Below are 20,254 nucleotides of genomic sequence, written 5' to 3'. Positions count from 1 at the left end.
TCTCGCTCTCTCACAGGCCAATTACCAGTCCGGTGCTGTTTTCATTGCAACACACACACACACGTGTGTGTGTGAGTGTGATTTTCCCAGCGCCCGAAAGTTGCTGCTTTCGTTCGCGCGCGCACTTCGAAAGCCTGCAGGGAAGTTGGCCATGCAGTGTGTTTCGGCCTGTTTGCGCATATCCTGGTGGGTGGTGGGTGGTGGGTGGTGGGTGGTGGGTGGTGGGTGGTGGGTGGAAAGAGTGCCCTGGGAGGCAAGTTGTTAAGCGCCCAAACCACCCACCCATCCCCACCGGTCTGGTTGCTGTCGCTCGTGGTCGCGTCCGTTGGCCGGACAATTTTAAATGTCATTTTCCTACGCGCACTCGATATTGCACGGTGCACGGGTGTGTATTTTCTTTTTGCCCAGCGTCAGTCGTTGGTTTTCGACGCGAAATCAATTCAAACATTGTACACTCGAGCCCTGTGGGCAATGCGGAATTGTACGTTCGAAAATTCGAAGCGAAAGAAGTGAAATAAAAAAAAACACAAAATCGCCAGAGTCTGAACATTTATTCGCTCCAACGTCCGGCCCTGGCGACCGGTGGTGTGGTTGGATAATTTTTGAACGCACCAAATTCATTTCATTGCTCCCGGTGGTGCGCTTATCGTGGTGCTACCGAACGAGCACCACGTTGACATGGGCAATAATTAGTGGCAGCACGTAATCTGGGTTGTGCTGTGAGTACTTCACCGTGGGTCCTATTAAAAACCGCCAACCGTCCCAGCATGCGCACCCTTCGCTATTATGCACTCGCGGGCGCTGTTATGCAATCGGGGAGGGACAGAAACATACGACCCAAAACCAGATCGCGATCTGTCGCGAGTGCACGCTGGGGAATCGGTGGCAGCTCCACCCGGACTGATCATTTCTAAAGAGAGATTTTTTTACGCAATTACAAGCCAACACCAATTGTCGTCAACGTGTACACGCGTTTTCAATTATTTCTCTCTCTCCGTAAATAGAACAGATGTGACATAAAAAAAGAGCCTTACAAACCCGTTATATCGGCTTACCATGCCTTCGTGTCGAGCACAATTAACGTATCAAATTGAGGCTTGAATTGGAAGTAGGTGGAATTCTTCAACTTCAATCACACTGAAACAGAAATAATGTGGTAACGTGGCTAATTTCCGAATTCCCCAATGTTGCAAGCACACTTCTTGATGCATTGTTTGCCTTTGAAACTAAAGCCCCCATTGCATTGTTTGGGCGGCAGCAATTAAAGAGTATTTAAAATGCTACTTCTGCCTTGGGACCTTTAACAAATGTGTGTACCTCTGGAACAATGTTCTTGATTTAAAGTGACGGTGTCAAAAAAAACCCACATTCCTTTTATCGAATCTCATACCCAGAAATAGGCCTAGAAAGTGAAAACATAATGCAAAAAAACAGCCATTTCCCACCTTCATTCGGTAATTCACGGTCATCCTCAATCAAAGCAAGCAACCGATTTCGGCATAGCAACGCGCGTTGGGAACCAATCCCAGGAGTAATAAAGCGTACAGATCGAGCGCAAAGTACGCCGCACACAGTAAAAAAACCCAAACAACTCACCCACAGTGAAAAGCTGCCCCCCTTAAGGGTGGCATGTGCAAACAGTTTACTGTGGGAGTCGACCGATAAATGTTTACTTTATCAACAACAAAAGCGCGGCGAGTTTCGCGCCTTCGTACCCAAAACAAACAGCGGCACCCGAAATTCGGCATGGCCCACTAAAGAAGCGCCGGAATGTGACACTAAAACCCACCACGCCAACTGGGCCAAATCATATTTTGCTGGTGATAGTTTTTGACCCAGCCTGTTCCCAGTTCCCACGAAGCCGGCTCTCTTATCGCCAGCACGGCCCGCAGGCTCCATTGAAAGCTATCTTTTTGCTCATGGTCTGCAACCGAGATGGAGCTGAACTTTGTGGGCACGCAAACCACCAAACCCTGACATTGATTCACGGAAATAAAAAACCGCACGCATCTAGGCACGTGAAGCGTGCACCCAAAACAACATTTGCCAAGCCGAATGGGGCTGTGTGCCGGGAGAGAAAACATTTTCCACCCACCCATCCACCCACGCTGGGTCGGTTTCCTCGAGTCGCCTGGAAACGATGCCGAAATGCAGTAATGGAAAAGCGCGATTTGGAAAAGCGATCTCGGTCGGTTCACGCTCGCTCCCGACGATTGGCCAACTAGCACAGAAACAGCATGAGAAAACGCACCACCCCCCCAAGGGGTGGGGGTGGAAAATGCTGCTCGCACATAAAACATGAAGCTGAACACAACACAATTCGCCTGTGCCTTTTCTACCAGCGAGTGCTCGCGTGATAACGCCAGCCAAACACTCGGTCGCACGCCAACGTGAACTTTTGTTGGGAAATGACAAAACAGCTCCGGGGGTGACCACTCCAAGGGATGTAGGTAAAGGTCGGGAAAAATGTTAAACGCAGTGCGACCTTGCGGTGGTCTCACGTTTCGTCATTTCAGGGAAGTTTGCCCCCAAATACTGCTGAGTGAGTGAGGAGAAGACGAAAAAAATGTCGTCCAAACCCTCTCTCTAATAACTCACAGAGCCGTTTGGTGCTAACTGCACGGCAGAAAGGCATCCAAGACACCCGAGACACAATGGAAGGGCGATCCAACGACGACGGGAACAGCTTTACACCAATGGTTACTAGATTTCGTTACAAACAACTCCAGTGCAAATGGTGGATTCTGGTTTGCGCGTTGTTTCGTCTTTTCTCGCTTTTGTTCCACCGCTCATTTTCATTTTGTGACAAACGCCAACAGATACCCGACCCCTCCTAGTGAGATAGGTTAGAGAACGAGATGAAGGTGTTGCGCCACCAAACCACCACCGGAACCCTGGGAAGCCTCGATGACGCTGGTGTGACACTTCAAAGGCGAATGGGGGTGGCCTTAGAACGAACATCTCCACCGTGAGATCGCGCGGTTCGTGAAAGGGCTTAACAGAAAATTAGTAGGTCGTTTGTTTGCTAATTGAAGCGGTGGCATTTTGTTTCCCATTTTTTTTTTGTTCTGCGATACACTTTTTGGCGACGTTGGCAGCGCAACAGCTGGTTTTTTCAGAACCACCGCACGAAGAAACGAATGTACGTAATCTGTTACCGCCTTTTTAGAGGTTGGGTGAGAACATCAACATGCTCAGACGTGAAGCCATCTTCCTCCCACCATCCATGGCACACTTTACATGGGTTGGATTGAACCTGCGAACACGTCACGGCTGCGTCACGTACGAGTTTACATCAGCCATCATCAGACGAGGGTTTTAAATTAGCGCTGAGCTCACGAGGTCTGATGCAACCCTTCCGTTGCTTTGCGCGTGACTTGGCTGCCGTTAGAATGGGTTCTAACCAGGTGAAAGCCCTGAATTACCAAACGTGTGGGTTGTGATAAAATAAATAACACAGGATAGTTTTCGGAACACTAACAAGAATATGTTAAAAATTCGTAATTCAAGCACCTCACCCTACTCGGGAAGATTCTAGCACGTTTGCACGGTTGTGGTTGGAATCGAAACCAAAAAACCCACAGACACCCGATGACGTACGGTAATTCGGAATGGTTACCATTAATTACCCGTCCATCTGCAGTACGCGTCGGTACATTGACGTTATCCAACTGAGCGAACCACAATTAACTCTGCTTGCATCTCAGCCACAACCTGAAAGGCAAGTAGGCTTTGCCAAAAATTGAAATACATTAACCTCGCGGAATCTCCCCTGAAGCAACACTGTCGGGTGGGAAATCAACACCAACCCCGATCGCCGTGTAATGAATGTATTCGCGAGTGGAAGCTAAAAAAAGGTTCGATTCGGATTCCAACACCAGATGCTGCTGTCGATATGTTTCTTTTATCACAACCGGCGGCGTTCGTTCCACAGTTTCTGGAATGCGCGGAATGTACACAAATCGCTGCAACGCCCCGGTGATGTGTGCGTTCCGAAGATTCCACCCCTTTCGGTGCAGGGGGCAAGATAGAGAGAGAAAAAAAATCATCTCATCGGGGCTTTGCGAAAAAAAAACGCAAGAGAACTACTTCAGCATGCCCTCCAGAAGCCTCGCCGACCAAACAAAAGTGAAACAACGCCCCTACGCGGCCGCACGATCGCGATTTTGTTTTGCTTCTCTCGACGAAGAAGGCGAATAACAGCGACATTCTTGCGTGCCAGATTTTCGCACCCTGTTCTTGCGCCCTCCAGGCGGCCTAGAGGCGGGCCTAGAGGATTAACAACTGCGAAATGGGAAGCATCAGAGGCAGCAACAGCAGCTGGCTCGAAGATATAACCACCCTGTTGCTGGTAAGGGGAATCATCTCCGCAATCTTAGCTTCGTTGTCAAGTTCACTGTGGCGTATATTATAGTTTCTTTTCTACCTTTTTTTTGCCGTCCCTTGCCACGAGTAGGAAAAATTCCTTCGATCCTCCGTTGATGGCTTGATGAGGTGTTTCATCCTCCGCCGATTTCCACCTGGAAGCTGAGCCCGGTCGCGAACTCGACCCCCAAAGGGGTGCTGTTTTGGGGCTTGTTCGGCTTGCGCTTTCTCGTGTCCCACCACCAGACCCCTCCCATCCCACCACCCCGAACATCGAAGTCCATTTCTCGAGCACCGTTGGTTTAAAATTAAACTTTCCATTTTCAATCCCCAACCGAAGCGAGATGCGCTCCCCCAGGTCGACCTCCTATGTTTTTAGTCGTCGCTTTCCTGCCGTCACAGGGCAGGCAGGTTCAGCGGGCTCCTCCAAAAGGTTCACGGGATGTGGTACGTTAACCTTCGTGCCGCCCACTGTACGCCTTCCCGAACGAGGGAGGTTGCATTCCTTCCACGTGACACGCAAACGCGTCGTGGTGAGGCGCATCCGAAACCATGCCGGGCTAATAAACGCGTCTGGTTCCGGAAGGCATCGCTGGAGGGCTTTTTGACGACGAACGGAACGTTAGACGGAAGCCCGTAAATTAAGCTGACCGATCGGGGCGAGGTGCCGTGTTCGATTTCGAGTGTTCCGGATCTGTGTTTGTGGGCAAAAAAAGCCGAAACGGACAGATCGCTTTCCGGGAAATTCGGTGTTTTAAAAGCATACGAGAAATGGCATAAATAAAGGGCAATAAAAAGAGCTATTTCTATTGCGTTTAAAGACAGGAGATTTTACACCAAATACACGGTCAAAAGAGCATCCTTAAGGCTCGCTCTACCGCGTTCAAGTGTACCAAAACCCTCCTCGACGACGGCTTCAGCAACATTCTGCAATACGGCGATCGGTAAACACTTTCCCGTACGGTCGAACCAAAAACTGGTTTTTCGTTGCACTCGTCCAACCTAGGTCTAGGCATCTGCTTGGTGAAGATGAAGAAAAAATCCAATTCCCCATTCCAACGCCCTTTCGGAAGGGTTTTCACTCGAACCCACCCAAAGAGACCCACGAGGCCACATACCACAGATGGCCGTTGACATCTCGGGCTGTCGATAAACGACTTCACCGGCGTATGATGCAAATTTTCTGCGTTTTCCAACACCCCAAGACCATGAAAGAGGAGCATCCCGTAAGTTATTGGTTCTAGCTGACCGGTCCTGATGCCCTTAGTAAAGAGAGCGGAAGGAAACCTGAAGCGAACGGACGTTTAAACTAAACCAAAGAAAGTGCGCCACACTTTGCCAGCATGCCACCGTCATTAGAAGGGATTTCGAGATGACAAATCGAATGGGATTTCCTCGCTTTGTCTCTCTGTGTTTCCTCCAGCAGACGCATTCGATTGGCGGTCCTGATGTTATCTTAAGCATTCATTCAACCTCCACGTCCAGCATCCAGTTTTAATAATACCCTTGGCGGCGGGGTTTCGGTTTCCCGGTCGATTGGGACAACGCCGATCGGTCCTCGGGCATCCATTAGCCCCTTCCGGCGCAGGTAGGCACACCGAAAATGGAAGCAAAGGAAGCCACCGCCACCGCTAGATGACGGAAACGAGTCTCGCTTCCAAGCGCAAACAGACCCAGAGAAAGAGAGAGAGAGAGTGACAGAAGAGGGTAGAACAGAAAAAAGTAGAAGAAGGAAAAAACAGCCCCGCACGGAAAGGAACCCGAGAAGGCCACGGAAACAGATCTGCCATCGCAAAATCACAAAGAGATGGGTTTTGTGGATGATTGGAAGCATTCCCGGCGCGGTTCGCTTCGGTTCCCAGCTTTCCACCGGCAGCTGGCCACCCGGGCGGTGGTGAACGAGTCCTTCGTCAGTGCCTTCGTCGGGGAATGTCAACGAAAGCGTATTCTCATTGCATCCTTTTCCTTCCAGTGCGAAACGCTTTCGAAGGGCCACCGATACAGACAGCATCCGTTCGTCCTGGACGATTCTAATGGCCATTGCTTCGAACGGCAGATAGATTGTGATCTTGAAGCATATCCATTCGTTCTTCCGCGTTGCGCGATAACGAACATAAAACAAGTGAAATATAGGACCAATCGACGATCTTCCTTCAAGCCACGATTAGTCAAACCCTATTTCACACCGTTTTTTACGGTAAAATTTTTGAGGGAATAATTCCAGTGCCTCCAGGATGTAAGAGGAGAGTTTCATTAGCCAGAAGGTGATTGAAATGCGGTCTGAAATGCAGGATTTATCGTGAGATAAATCTGTTTAAAATTCATAGAAAAACAATGCAAATGAATAAAGCCTTTCGGTTGGGAATCAACACAACACACGATAATCACGTTACCCTTTTCCAAACATTCCAGCGAACACCAGCGCACTAAAGCGCTTAGGTCACAGTCAAATAGGCTACATGCACCGAAACAAAAAACAAAAATGCCCTTCCACAGGTGGAAAGAAAGCTAAGATTCCAGCAGATTAACGTTCCTGTCCGTGATTTGTTTCCCGTCATGGGACAAACCTACCCTTTGTCTCGCGCAAAGGGGCCAGCAAAAACCGTTTTAATCTGATCCGTTCCCGGCCCGCGGTTCCGAGCGGATTTTACGGACCCTTCAGTTTATTCGGGAGTATCGCAAACGACATCTACTTTCCCTTGCGCGTGCGAGTGGCTCATGCTGCCCGAAATGTGCTGCGTGTCGTTTAGAAGGGCCAAAGGGTCTGCGAAAGAACGTACGCCAAACGGGGCGAAAAAAAACTCACGGCGGGGCGCACATGGTCAAGCCGTTGAAAGCCATCGAAATCGTACTCGGAAACTCGTTTTCCGGCCACACGTCATCAACGAGGGGATTTCTCAGTGGGTATGTACGGGCGAACAAAGAGCGCTGCCGTGGTCTCGTGGCTGTGGATTATCAGCAAGGCGAATAATTTTAAAAACAACCCTGCAACAACATGCAGCAAGCAAAAGGAAAACAGATACGGTTGCACAAATTCCAATTCCTTTAGAGCGGCGTGTCATATGCCCGGATTGGTGGCACGTCAAACTGGGCGCAAAATATTGACACCATACGTTTATTGCTCACCATGAATCAGCGAAAAGTGCGCGCTAATTTAAAGTACTAAAGCAAACGATCCCCGAACCGTCGATCATGAGACAGAAAGTCGCGATCGCTGATTTCATCGCTTGAATCGTTCAATTCGAAACATTTTAGTTGTAACAAAGCCTATTAGGTTGGCCTGATTCGATGTTTGGTTTACTGATCTTTCGACAATCGATGCTTAGATCGAAATTCTTTGCATCATTTTCCATCCACTGAGGCGAGATGATCGCAATGGAGACTGTTCTAGACGCTGGTCTGAGAAAGCGAGCTGACAGAAGAGAAAACGTTTCGTGTATTATTTCCACCTTCCAGATTTATTCGTAAGACAAAAACGATCGTCTTAAACGTCGTCTTGGTCCCAGCCAGCGATCCATGATTTCACATCCAACCAACACCGACGCGCCCGTCGATCGTGGCGCGCACGCACACTAAACACACCGTGCCCTGGCTAGCGAATACGTACGCGCACGAGCGTATCAACTTTCCTCCATTTTCGGATATCCTACTTCATTCTGCTCAGGTGAACTACGACGCAAGGCGTAGAGAGAGCATAAAAAAATATGCTGACGGCTGATCGTACAGCTCGATCGCAACGCAACGAACTCTGGCGGCAAAAAGCACGCGAAGCTCACGGCAACGGCTTTGGCGTCGCTCAGCGAGACCTGAGCCTTCACTTACTTCTTTGATAACGCTGGCCACGCGAACTGAACGCTGCGTCGACGCGGCACTGTGTATTGCAGTCCTTGTTTGCTGTGCTCCTTCTTCTGTTGTGCTGATCTTCACCACGAAAACAACACCACCTCGGAAATGATCGGTTGCACATGCACTCGTTGCGCGTTGCACCACACTTTACACGAGCTGGAACCACTCGCTCTCGATCAAATAGCAGAAAAACACACCACCAGGAACGTGTTAGATGCACGTTATTCGAACTTTAACAACTTCTACCACTGACCCCCCAAATGGGAGGTATTACAGTTAAACAAAACCACTCGCGCCAGGCAATACGACAGACTGCAAAGCGCGCCTTCTACGACTACAGAACACCACGACTGCACGGGAACGGGGAACACACTTCAGACGATCGCCAGAAAGTTCTTACAAACGCACGCAAGCGATCAACGGACAGACCCCGCGCATTTGGTACAAAAGACTTCAACACACGGCAAATAAGCGACGAACCCGACCAAACCGAACCGGTGGGAGAAAAATAAAATAATACACCGTAACGCTTCCGTCGACAACCGACCACAGCAGCCCTAGCGGTGAGCAGCGCGCTACTACACACGAGAGCATAAAACGCCTCGACTGTCGAGAGGCGAATGCGCGAGAACGGCTCGCTGGATCGAAGACGCCAGCGCAGACGGTTACGAGCGAATGCGTACGCGGTATGACCGTCTCACTCACTCGGGCCGACTGAGGCAACGCAACATCAACATCAGCAACAGCAGCAACAACACCACGGGGCTTGACTGAGATCGTAAATTTGCTCCTTTTCTTTCACCGGTGCTGCGGCTCTGGCCGTTGTTGGCCTGCATTCCACAGGACAGGCACGATCACGCGACGCCTGGCGACAGGAGGCCGTTACGGCACCACCAGCGGGGCTCCTTGCACGTTGGGGGTGCGATGGTGGGCTTTTATGGAGGATCTACAGGATGCGAAGAAGGGGGTTGAATTGAGAGTTGGGTTGGGAGCAGCAGGTTTTCGGGTGGCTCGCTGTGTTGGTGGAAGGCTAAAACTTCTCCCCAACCAGCCGCGAAGTCTCGTGAGAACGGGAAAGTTTAGGCACGGCGAGCGAAAGAGAATGGCTAAAGATCGAGAAGCCTGAAAAACGGGGCAGCGGCAGCTCGCAAACTCCCAGCCAAGATCGCGATCGTCGTTTGTGAGCAACATGCATGGATTAGGCTCGCGGGAGGCTCTAGTCTGTGCTAGACTTTGATGGGTATATTTTTCATCGCAAAGAAAGAGAGCCTGATCAAAGTTTGATTAGCTTTCGGATCCCGTTTCGGTTCGGTGAATTGTGTGCATTCAATCAACAGCTGTGTACTGTTATGGAATCGTTCAAGACCAGTGGGAATGATCGGTAAAAACGATCGATTCAAACAAGGGGTTCCTTGTGCGAGCGCTCGCATTGACGCAGATCGGTAGAGTTTCATTGTTAGCTATTCTAAAGGTTGGAAGAGATCGATAAAGAACGGTAATATACTTCCATCCTCATATGTTATTATTTCTGTTCTATTTCTAAGAGATGATCTTTGTTACTCATTGGTTTGCATTAAATTTCAAACAAATTTCAAGTGTTGTAGCTATTGTTAACAAAAACTCATTATTCATTTACAATAATATTCAGAAATTTATTTGCCTGAATACTTAACACAACTGCTGTAATACTTAACTATTTTTTGTCATATTAAAATTATAATTTAATTTAAATATGTGCCCTTGGCCCAACATGATTTAAATTTTGTGAAATACGACAGATGGCGCTACTATAGCTTATGAATGCATAGCCGTTTAACGTATCCTGAAGATCGCGAACGTTCATTCCCTTCGAAATTACTGAATTAATGAATCGACCAAATAATCCTATCATATTTATTGGTCGTATTGTTAAAAAATGTTATGAATCATATATTATTATTGCATTATTTGCGCAATCAAAATCTAAACCTAAAGTAACGCATGCATGCAGCATCCCTGTATCAAGCTTTCCCGTAATTTCTTTATTTTTCGCTCAGCCATCATCACACTGCCTCTGTGTTTTACAAGTTTCAAAGCATGTTTTGTATTTGTTCATATTTTTACTAAATTCTAAGATAAATTCAAATAAATATTATCCGACAGTAGAATCAACTGTCAAAGGGATATTTCGAGAGCGAAATTCTTTCCGAAATTGTTCCTTGGTTCTCATTGAAATACTTCACATTTTCAATCAATTATTAGTTTATTTTATTTTCCGAGTGTGTTATAACTCTCTACAATATAAAACCTTACAAAATTAAGAAAAGCGCCGAAAAGAGAATTCAAAATCAACTAAATTTGCTCTAGATTATTTGGGACACAACATAAACGTCAAACAGGTGTTCGTTAAGGGCTATTAATATGTTTAATTAAACCCATCATTGACAAGTTCCTGTTATTACATGTTTCATCACCATGAGGATATGTTTCAAGGCAACAGAAATCCTATTGAATTACGTAGTTTCAAGCATAAAATCGTTGAATTTTACAATTTTCACAGCGTCTTGTTTGTTACGTTAACGGTTCAAATTGAAATCGCTTGAAATGCAGCTGACAGTTCGCAACCCCGTGAGGCCATGATCGTGGCCCAAAAAAAGAGAGAGAGAATGTCCCGTTCACTTTTCGCTGCTCAGCCATTCTCGTACGCTCGCTCGCTCGCTCTCGCGCTTGCCCGCTTGCTGCGTAGATCGCACCTACACCAAGCCACTCGGCACATCGGACCTCCCGCTTGCTCACACGCTCGCCAACGGACTACGCGGCTGAGCGCGAGAGAGCGCACAATTTTTCATGCTCACTCTCTCGCGCGGGCAGCCTACGGGCACGGTGACCGTGGCCGAACGGAACAAACGACTTTTTCCCTTTCATGTGTGCTGACTTAGGCGCTTTCTCGTCGTGCTTCTTTTCCGTGCAGTGTGAAACCTTCGAGTGAGTGACCGCCATATTAAAGTGAGACAAAAGACGCTGTGCGGCCCGCGAAACGGACGACGAAATCAGAACGGGACGCACTTGAGCGTGTTGTTGGTCGGCTAGGAATTTGTGATTTGTTTTGACCGCTACGGGAGAACGGAAAACCGCGACGTGAAAACTCCTGCGGGACTGCCCTGCAAAACCAAGGTACGGCTCCGAAGGCACGCTTGACGCACCCGCCAGCTTGTGGGTCACAAGGCAGGCAGAGGTAGAGCCGCTCGCCGAGGCCAATAAATTGCGGGCAAAAATCGATCCACAGCCACCGCGTCGATTTGGCCCAACGCGCGCGCGGTCCCGGCAATTGCGCTAGTTTGGTTGATTTTCTTTCGCTTACACGGCTACGGGAAGGGCACAGACATCGCCGCAAGGGCACAGGGACTGCCGTCGGGGAAAAGGAATATTTCGTCACGACGATTTTAACCCCCGTATATTCCGGGTGATGTAGTGGCGGCAGGCTGGTGATGATGCGGCGCGCGCGTACGCTGAGAGTGCACGCAAAGTGAGAGAGACGCACGCATACACGAACGAGAGAGGCAGCGCGTTTGGTGGTGTACGTGCCGTTTGCGGCAAAGAGCGAGAGTGAGTTAGCAAATGGCCGCGAACGCGCGCTCGCCGTGAACGGAAGTGGAAAGAATTCGTAGTTTGGAAAGCGCATCGTGTGTGCATCGAAGCTTTTCGGTGACGAAAATCGCGTACTTGCAGTTTCTCGCGTCCGAATCCACGGGCACGCAAGTGCACACAGTAAGTGGTCGCTTTTCGTTGCACCCTCTCCGCGTAGCCGTGGCTTGGCACACGCCAGGCGCAGGTTCGGTAATCCGTTATTCGCACAAAGCGCCCGTGAAAACTGTGCCCGTGGCTAAATGCAGAGTGCAACGGTGGGCACTGCACGCTAGCGCGCATCCTTCTAATGGTGGGCAGTGGGTGCATTTGTGTCGCATATGGAACAAACGACGGGCCTTTGCAGTAAATGAACGCGCCTGTCATCCCTTTCGGTAGGAGCGCGCGCGCGCTTGCCCCCTTACTCACGTCGCTGTCATCGTCGCGCTTTCCTCGATTGTCGAGTGAAATATATATTTTCGCTCGATCAATTTCAGCGCGTTCTACTTTTGTCTCCTTCGGAGAAAAAGAAATTTTACAAAGAAAAGGGAAGGAACGAATACAACAAGCCGCAAGCGAGACCAACGCGCGCGCTTGCCATGGTGTGCGTGTGCGATGACGCTCGTCTCATCTCGTCTCGCACACACCTATTCCGACAAAGTAGGCTAGAGGTAGGCTCTCTCACGCGTGCGCCGCCGTTGCTCTCTTTTTCGTGGCGTTATGCGTTGATAGGCACGGGTAGGTGCTAGCGGTGGTGTTACATTGTGAGGGGGATGACCGCGACAACGAACGGTGAATGCTGGCTTTTCGAGCGAGCAGTTTCTCCGCTCTAGAGTTGAACCAGACAAGGCGGATCGAGACCGAGATCTCCCTCTGTGCCATCCTTTTCGAGGTGCTTTGTGAGAGCGTCGGTTGGAGGACTCCTTCTCTTTCTAAGACAGAAAAGGGCCCTTAAAGAATGCGCTCTAGCATATAGCCTGGCGTTGTGACCCAAAAGTGCCATCTCTCGCTCGTTTGCGCGGTTTATTTACGTTTTTTTGGTGACCATCTCTCGAAAGGATGCCAATGCGTAGGAATGAAAGGACGCAGTGATGTGATGCTGCTTTTGGTTGTTCGTTTTGGATTAAAGTTAACGTGTTTGCGAATTGTTTTCATCGACCCCAAAGGATACGTCTAAAGCAACGTTCTGTGTTTGGAGTACTGTAGTTGGAATTAGTTAAATATCTCTGTGAGAATTACTACAAGCTATCTGTAGGGTCGCATTAGAAACTAAAGTTACGCTTCCGTTGCGCGCCAAATCCTTGAAACGTGTTTCGCGCGTAAAGGACTAGTGTCAAATTGGGAACGTGGTTTATAATACAGATGGAAGGGATACGGAATAGCTAAACATTTTGCGGGAGAAAAGTGTCATGCGAGCTATTCCCGCTTCCCGCTTGTCTGCTTGACAAGCCATTTTAGACAGCCAATTAACAATATACCCTCCTCTTGCAGGTTGACTGTGCTAACGGAAATTATGCTTGCGCCATCTACGCCGGACAGACGAGTGTAGAGTTATCAACGCAACGCGAACTAAAAGAATGTTCACTACAAACAACATCCAAACGGCGACGGGCACACCAATCGGCATACAGTACCAAACCACGACCACCGACATCAACAAAGGCAACAAACTGGAGGGCCAAAAGACGAACCAGCAGGCGCCGGAGTTCTCAACGTTCTACGCCAATGTGAATATGATACAAAAGCTAACGCCAACGTCCCAGGTAAACCGTCACTGGCGGTTGGCATAGCATATTTCCAATCCCACGCGACGATCGGGTGATCTAACGAACCTTTTCTCTTGTCTTTTCCGGCGATCTGTTCGACCACATTGCAGGCGTTGAGCACGGTGAACCTGGCGCAGCTGTCCGATGACACGAAAACGGTCCAGTATCTGCAGCCCTTCGGGTATGCGAACTGTGCCCTGGTCAACCAGATGCCGATACCGAACGGGGTGACCGGAATTACAGTCGATGGACGGCAGCTCGTCGTGAACAAGCCCATCACCGTACGTACAGAGTGGTGTCGGGTTCGAACCGGTTCTAAATAGCGTCTTGTGCATTGCTCCATCCACAGAATACCATATCCAACATCAGCTTCAAGTGCGATGTGTGCGGATTGATGTTCAACCATCTGACGCTGCTGAACCATCACAAGCGTACCCACAACCAGGATGGGGAAACGACATCGGATGCCATCACGGTGGTGACGCAGGCCCAAAATTTGGTGCAGGCACAAAACCTCATCTCCGAGACCGGACAGAACCTGGGCCAGATCCAGATCGTTGCCACCGAGGCACTCGATCCGGCCCCGCAACAACAGCAATTGCAGCATGCTCAGGATGCTCAGGCCGCCCAGCAGCAACAGCAGCAGGCGCAGGCACAGGCGCAAGCACAAGCGCAGCAGCAGCAAGCCCAACAGCAGCAAGCTCAACAACAGCAGCAACAACAACAACAGCAAGTTGCCACACACACGACAAAAGCGGACAAATCGCAGAAGTGCATCTCCTGCAATGGGCCAATTCACAACAACCCGAAGCGGAAGGGTCCGAAGCTGATCCGCTGCGAGACATGCATTAGCAACGACGGTACCCAGACGGTAGCCAGAAGTAAGTTTCACGTGGACGTTTAGTGGTGGAAATGTCCTAATACAATTGTTTCGTTTATTGTGCCTCATTTAGCAACGCAAATCTTTGTCGCCCCGGACGGTGATATCAAGTTCGAAATCGGTGAAATTCCGAACGCCTCTAACAGCAACTCTTCGATGGACTCGCTGATGCCCGGGCAGATGCACCCGATCAAAGCCGAACACGCCCAGCTCGTGCCGCAGCAGAATGCGCATCCGGTTAAAAAACGTAATTTAGCAACTGTCACAAAATGTAACAAATGTAACGGTTCTGGTGTAATTATAGTTGGTGGCCAGAAGAAGCACATGCACCAATCGCAAATCCATCAGCAGTGGGTATTCCTTTTTCGGTCGTTGTATCAACGGCTGACCCCCGTTACCGGGTTGCCCAGTGCCGACCGTGCCTACTAACGGTTTGTATCGTTTTAGGCCCGAAAAACCATTTACGTGCAACACATGCGGAGGGCGGTTCTCGAGATACTCCAGCCTCTGGTCACACAAGAAGCTGCACACGGGCGAAAAGAACTACAAGTGTAACGTCTGCGGGATAGCGTTTGCGAAGGCCGTTTATCTAAAGAACCATATGCGCATCCACACAGGCGAAAAGCCTTACAAGTAAGTCGAAGGACGAAGATGAAGGAGGTTAAAGGCACATGTGCTGATTAAAACGATACTCTTTTTCTTTGTGCAACATTAAAGATGCGGAACTTGCGGCATGCAGTTCTCGCAGTCCCCACATTTGAAGAATCACGAGCGAACTCACAGCGGAGAAAAACCTTACGTTTGCGAGGTAAGTGTTCGTGACCACCGGACTTATGCGTGTTCCATGATTTGTTTACCCACGATGTAAATTAACAATCTTACTCTCTCACGGACTTTTTTGGGCAGGTCTGTGACAAAGGATTTGCGCGTCATGCCACGCTATGGAACCACCGGCGCATCCATACTGGTGAAAAGCCGTACAAATGTAACCGTTGCCAGTCCGCGTTCAGTCAGGCGGCTCATTTGAAAAATCACGAAAAGGTAATGGGCGCATTGCATCAAATGAAATGGATTTTCCATTTTCTTTCCCTCTTTCGCACTGGCGGTTTGACTATCGTGGTTGTTACTCATACACGCTTTACTATTTGTCGCAGGTACACTCCGGTTTGAAACCATTCAAGTGTGACATATGCTCGGCCGCATTCGCCGACCGTTTTGCTCTGAAAAGGCATCGCGGAATCCACGAGAAATACGGTATGTGCTTCGAACTATCCTGTCAGTCGCGTTCCTTTATTGACGGTCACTCTAATGATATGCTTCCCTTTTGGACGCTAATTTTGTTCCGCAGGACAAACCACGCCACTGCACCAGAACCAACAGCAACAGCAGCAGGGAACGCAACAAGTCGTCACACAGCAAGTTGTACACAAGGAGGAGATTATTGAAATGGAAGAAAAACCACGTGAAGTCATCATTACCGGCATGTAGAAACGTTCTCAGACTGGGAAACGCAGTCGAAATTATCGCATCCAGCAAGTCAGACAACCGCCTCATCCATAAATGGAATGGTGCTGGTTTCGAGGGCTTAAAATGAACAATACGAGTTAAAATGAGTTATAGTTAAGTTGAATATGGCTGCATTTGGAGTGTGAGAAACGGCAAACGGAGCGTTTCTAAGGATGCAGATTGAATGCTGTAGGAATATTTTGTAGTAACATAATTAGTGCAGTTGACTGTTGGATGTGGTTCAAATCCATGTGCGCAGCAACATTAAGAGTTAAACCCGGCTCATTTTGCAGCGAGACGAAGTATGAGCTAAGAAGTCATCGGGCGTACATGAAGTGATGGAGCAAAGATTCAAATCACTATCACAATGGGACACTAATTTCGCGCTTCCCTGTCCCGAAATTAACCCGTATGATGATAAGACCTTGTTACTACTGTTCCAGCTCAACAACACGCAACAATAGCATCGTGGCGGTAGAATTCATTATTTGGGGCACAGTTAAGCCCTTTCACTTTAATTAACCCAGTATCACGTTTGTCCGGAAGTTACCCGGACCCTGGCAACCTTGTTTTAAGACACGAACCGTAAATCTAAGCATGTATTACGATCTTCGATGCTGCACTGCTCGATGCTCGAACTAGGTTGGAGTATCAGTTTGCGCAGTTTGAAGCTTCTTTTCTAAGGTACAATATACAAAAAGAAATGTTGAAGAAATTACTACAAGCGCTGATAAACTATCGAAGGATTCAGCCAGATTTCAAACATTGTTGCAGTGCATTGTAAATAATGACGATACGTTTGAACACAAACATTATTCTGTTTAAGTCCGTTTAATAGTAAGCAAAATGAGCTAAATGTTAGCGAATAACTTAACAACAGCAGTAGAGGTGCATTTCATTTGCATTAGCCACTAATATGGTTATTATAATTATTTTTATTTTGTAATGCGATTCATACATTATTTAGAACGTGTATCGATTCTTACATATGTACATCTTGAAAGCTATGCTACATCCTGAATCATTTTAAAGGCAGGAACAAAACTAAAATCATCAGTCTCCACGCCTGTGTCCAATCCTAGTGCTACTAGAATTAACAGCAGGGTCTTTCCAAGATTCTTCTGATCTTTATTACTTTATGTTTATATATATATGTATGCAAACCACATGAAGTAACTATACGGTTGTACCATCGAAGGTAGGCCAAAATAGTAAAGACATCCGTTCTTGATATAATGAAAATGTAAAGACCCGATTGTGGTGTCGAACAAAACGTTAAAAACAAGCTATCTCTTTACCTTCTTATCGTCAGCCATTAGATGTATCGGCAGTGCGGCCGGAAAAGGGCTACCGAGTGCAACATAGAGCTGTACATAGATTTTTAAATGTTACACTAAAATGTCATGAATACGCACGCACGATTCTCTCATACTGTCACTGTAAAAAAGAATGCTCGCTTGATCTTCTGTCACTCAAGAGTAACGGAGGCAAGACGATTAAATAATTTCAATACTTCAATAATGAAACAAACGCAAGCACAAGCGATTAAGGATAATATATAATTTAAAGAAAATCAACAAACTTGATCCATTTTCCTTGTACTTAATGAAGGGAACAAAGATGACAATACAATAAAACTGTCTCTTTCCTTGGCTCGCTCATAGTTGAGCACGTCGTGCTGACATGGCCAGGTCACCAATCCTTTTCCAGAAAACGCGGTCCAGGGCTGCTCTCCTCCACCCTTGGCTGTGCCCAATCTCCGACAGGTCCTACTTCACGATCTCGCTGCGCCTCGTGCCGAACGGGTCGCTGGCGAGCGCTTTCCTGGTGGGGCTTAGGTCCGCCATCCCCATCAGGTGTTCCAGCCATCGTATCCTCCGGGTCTTGGCCACCGTTAAAATGTCTGCTCCGCCATACAGTTCAGCTAGCTCGTGTTTCATTCTTCTTTAACTGTAATACAAATCTATTCTTCGTTTATCCCATTACCCTTGTATAAAAAATAATTCCCTGGTGGTTATATAATTGATGTTATATTTTACTCGTCCAGCAAGAATAAAATCATTATAGCTAAAACGACTAACGAAAGTCTAGCAGAAGATCTTCCTAACATGCTTATGATAGGTTCAGATATAATGATCACTGTCATATAAACAAAACCATACATGGTTCGCGTATCTATTTTAGTGGAATTGCATATAAAACAAGCAAACATTTCTTCTTCTTTCGGAGAAGTGGAATATAGCCTTCTATACTTCTCCGAGTAAATTCAACACTGCTTTCATGCCTTAGTCCATTACGTTAGCTGATAAGCTGTGTAATCCCGATCCCGATGTTCGGAAGTATACTTATATTAACTTTGCTACATCAATCCCTTGTTTTTCCTTGATAACCCTCAAGGCATCCATTTGGGTAGGCTTCCTTGGAAGCATCGAAAATCGGCTCGAACTTTACTACTTGCTGGAAAATAAACGTTCGTACACGTTGAACTCTTCTACTGTAAGCTGATCATTCAACTGTTATAATTTTTTTCTTCATTTAAAAAACCGCGCTTTGTTCAAACGGTGATTTTGACAACAGACCATGCTGTCAAAATGCTATGATGTTGTCAAAGGGCAATGCGTTTTTGTTTACCCGATTGTACCCAAAGTCACGTAAAATTGGACCTAAAGGACATTACGAAGAGTTTCCTTATTCTATTACAACGCGTAGCGTACAAAACGGTAATTTAGTATTATAAGTCTGTGATTCACCATAAAATGTGTCTTCCTCGTTGAGAGTTGCCTTCAATTTATACGCACGTTTGTTACATAGATCCGCCTATACGCTACCTATGGTATAAAAGATGGATTTGTTCTTCGTTGATACTACCGGGGACAACTTTGCCAACTCGTCAATCCCGGCTCCAGTTGTAAAGCTACCTCAAGCATACCTGAACACATACGAGGGTATCGAACCTGTTCAAACACCGCGTTGCACAGAAGAAGAAAATGGCAGCGTCGAAAAGGATGATGCCCTCGACGACGACGACGAAGACTACGATGGTATGGATTAAACAAAATAATATTTCTACCATGAAACTAATTATGAAGTAATTGCTCTTCAGGATTACCACCTCCTGGACAAAGCATTTCTCAGATACTGAATGAAGATGATAATGTCGATATCCAGCGAGTGGTTTTACGTCCAAAGGATATTACAGCGGGAGGCATTCCGGCGAAGGTGCAACGTAAAGGCACAAAAGATTCATCAAAACGCCGAAAAACTGCTCCCAACGATGAGCTTGGTCGCACGGATGTTGAGAAGGAACTTAAGAGTGCCATTTTGACACCCGCAATTGAGAAAAAAGAGGATATTGCACGCTTAGCCAAGAGCGATGAGGCAATTCGAAAGCTTAACAGAGTAAGACATTTTAACGATCTCATGATTAATGCAGTTACGCGTTGTTTTGATGATATATTCGACAGCTGAAATGGTGTCTTGGATACTCTAGCAACTTTTCTAGACTCAACCCGCGTTCATCACGCCCGCTCATTGTAATCTTAGCGGAATGAAGTCGATGCTTCGATTCTGTAGCTTTGCATTCCGTCGTAAGGCCAATGAGACAGTAAACGCGATTTCTATAACGATCTCTCCGTTCCAACGAAGGGATTTCGTTTTTGAAATCGGACGGATCAGATTAATCGCCATGTTTAAAGCGATTGTAACAATGCGATTTTCAAGATCCAACATTCTAGCTCTTCTGCAATGGGTCCAGAATGACACGGGGCTTGTAAAGTTTCTATGAGATCCCTGAACCGATTGATGTCTTCTTTAGTAATCTGACTGCAAAAACTTAGCTTGATTAATAGTGCGTTTTCGTGTTCAGGAGAGCAATTCATGGTATAACGCTTATTACTTTTAGCTTGAACGTAATAAGACCAAGGGAAAAAATTGGTTCGATATGCCGGCCCCGGAGCTCACTACCGAGCTGAAAAACGAATTGCAGCTCATGAAAATGCGATCGGTGTTGGATCCAAAATTGGCCTTCAAGCGACTGGAAAAGAGAAAGCTTCCCAAATACTTCGAAATCGGCAAGGTGATGGATTCACCGGTAGAACACTTCAACGAACGGGGCATAAAGAAACTGAAGTCCAAATCGCTCGTTGACGAGCTGCTGGCTGATGCGGAGTTCCAGAAGTTCAACAAACGCAAGTACGCCGAATCTTTGGAGAGACAAAAGAAAAAGGCCTACCACAAAGCAGTGATGAAGATGAAGCGAGAAAAGAAAAACAAGAAGAAGAAATAAACT

General features: G+C 47.4%; 2 protein-coding genes across 2 annotated transcripts; both read left to right on the top strand.

Annotated features, from left to right (window-relative positions):
* Window positions 1-11,129: 11,129 nt before the first annotated feature.
* Window positions 11,130-17,506, top strand: LOC128727740 (zinc finger protein ZFP2). The gene is made up of 10 exons (XM_053821678.1): window positions 11,130-11,364; window positions 13,306-13,577; window positions 13,691-13,861; window positions 13,930-14,461; window positions 14,534-14,810; window positions 14,908-15,093; window positions 15,178-15,268; window positions 15,367-15,501; window positions 15,615-15,714; window positions 15,809-17,506. Exons 2-10 carry the CDS (start codon window positions 13,392-13,394, stop codon window positions 15,946-15,948), a joined length of 1,818 nt encoding a protein of 605 aa, XP_053677653.1. The 5' UTR covers window positions 11,130-11,364; window positions 13,306-13,391; the 3' UTR covers window positions 15,949-17,506.
* Window positions 17,507-18,808: 1,302 nt separating this feature from the next.
* LOC128723922 (deoxynucleotidyltransferase terminal-interacting protein 2) lies at window positions 18,809-20,251 on the top strand. The gene is made up of 3 exons (XM_053817687.1): window positions 18,809-19,007; window positions 19,070-19,365; window positions 19,868-20,251. The coding sequence occupies exons 1-3, from the start codon at window positions 18,809-18,811 to the stop codon at window positions 20,249-20,251; spliced, it is 879 nt and encodes a 292-aa protein (XP_053673662.1).
* The last annotated feature ends 3 nt before the right edge of the window (window positions 20,252-20,254 follow it).

This window comes from Anopheles nili, chromosome 3 (genome assembly GCF_943737925.1).
Source record: "Anopheles nili chromosome 3, idAnoNiliSN_F5_01, whole genome shotgun sequence".
Classification (NCBI taxonomy): Eukaryota; Metazoa; Arthropoda; class Insecta; order Diptera; family Culicidae; genus Anopheles; species Anopheles nili.
The sequence above is the reverse complement of the archived record's forward strand: the minus strand, read 5'-3'. Positions and strand labels throughout refer to the sequence as shown.

Excerpts from the sequence above, each read along its gene's own strand:
- LOC128723922 (XM_053817687.1), top strand. The coding sequence starts at position 18,809 with ATGGATTTGTTCTTCGTTGATACTACCGGGGACAACTTTGCCAACTCG. Across the intron at positions 19,008-19,069 it reads CGACGACGAAGACTACGATG|GATTACCACCTCCTGGACAA; the intron begins GTATGGATTAAA and ends ATTGCTCTTCAG. Across the intron at positions 19,366-19,867 it reads CAATTCGAAAGCTTAACAGA|CTTGAACGTAATAAGACCAA; the intron begins GTAAGACATTTT and ends TATTACTTTTAG.
- LOC128727740 (XM_053821678.1), top strand. The coding sequence starts at position 13,392 with ATGTTCACTACAAACAACATCCAAACGGCGACGGGCACACCAATCGGC. Across the intron at positions 14,462-14,533 it reads TACCCAGACGGTAGCCAGAA|CAACGCAAATCTTTGTCGCC; the intron begins GTAAGTTTCACG and ends TGCCTCATTTAG. Across the intron at positions 15,094-15,177 it reads ACAGGCGAAAAGCCTTACAA|ATGCGGAACTTGCGGCATGC; the intron begins GTAAGTCGAAGG and ends GCAACATTAAAG.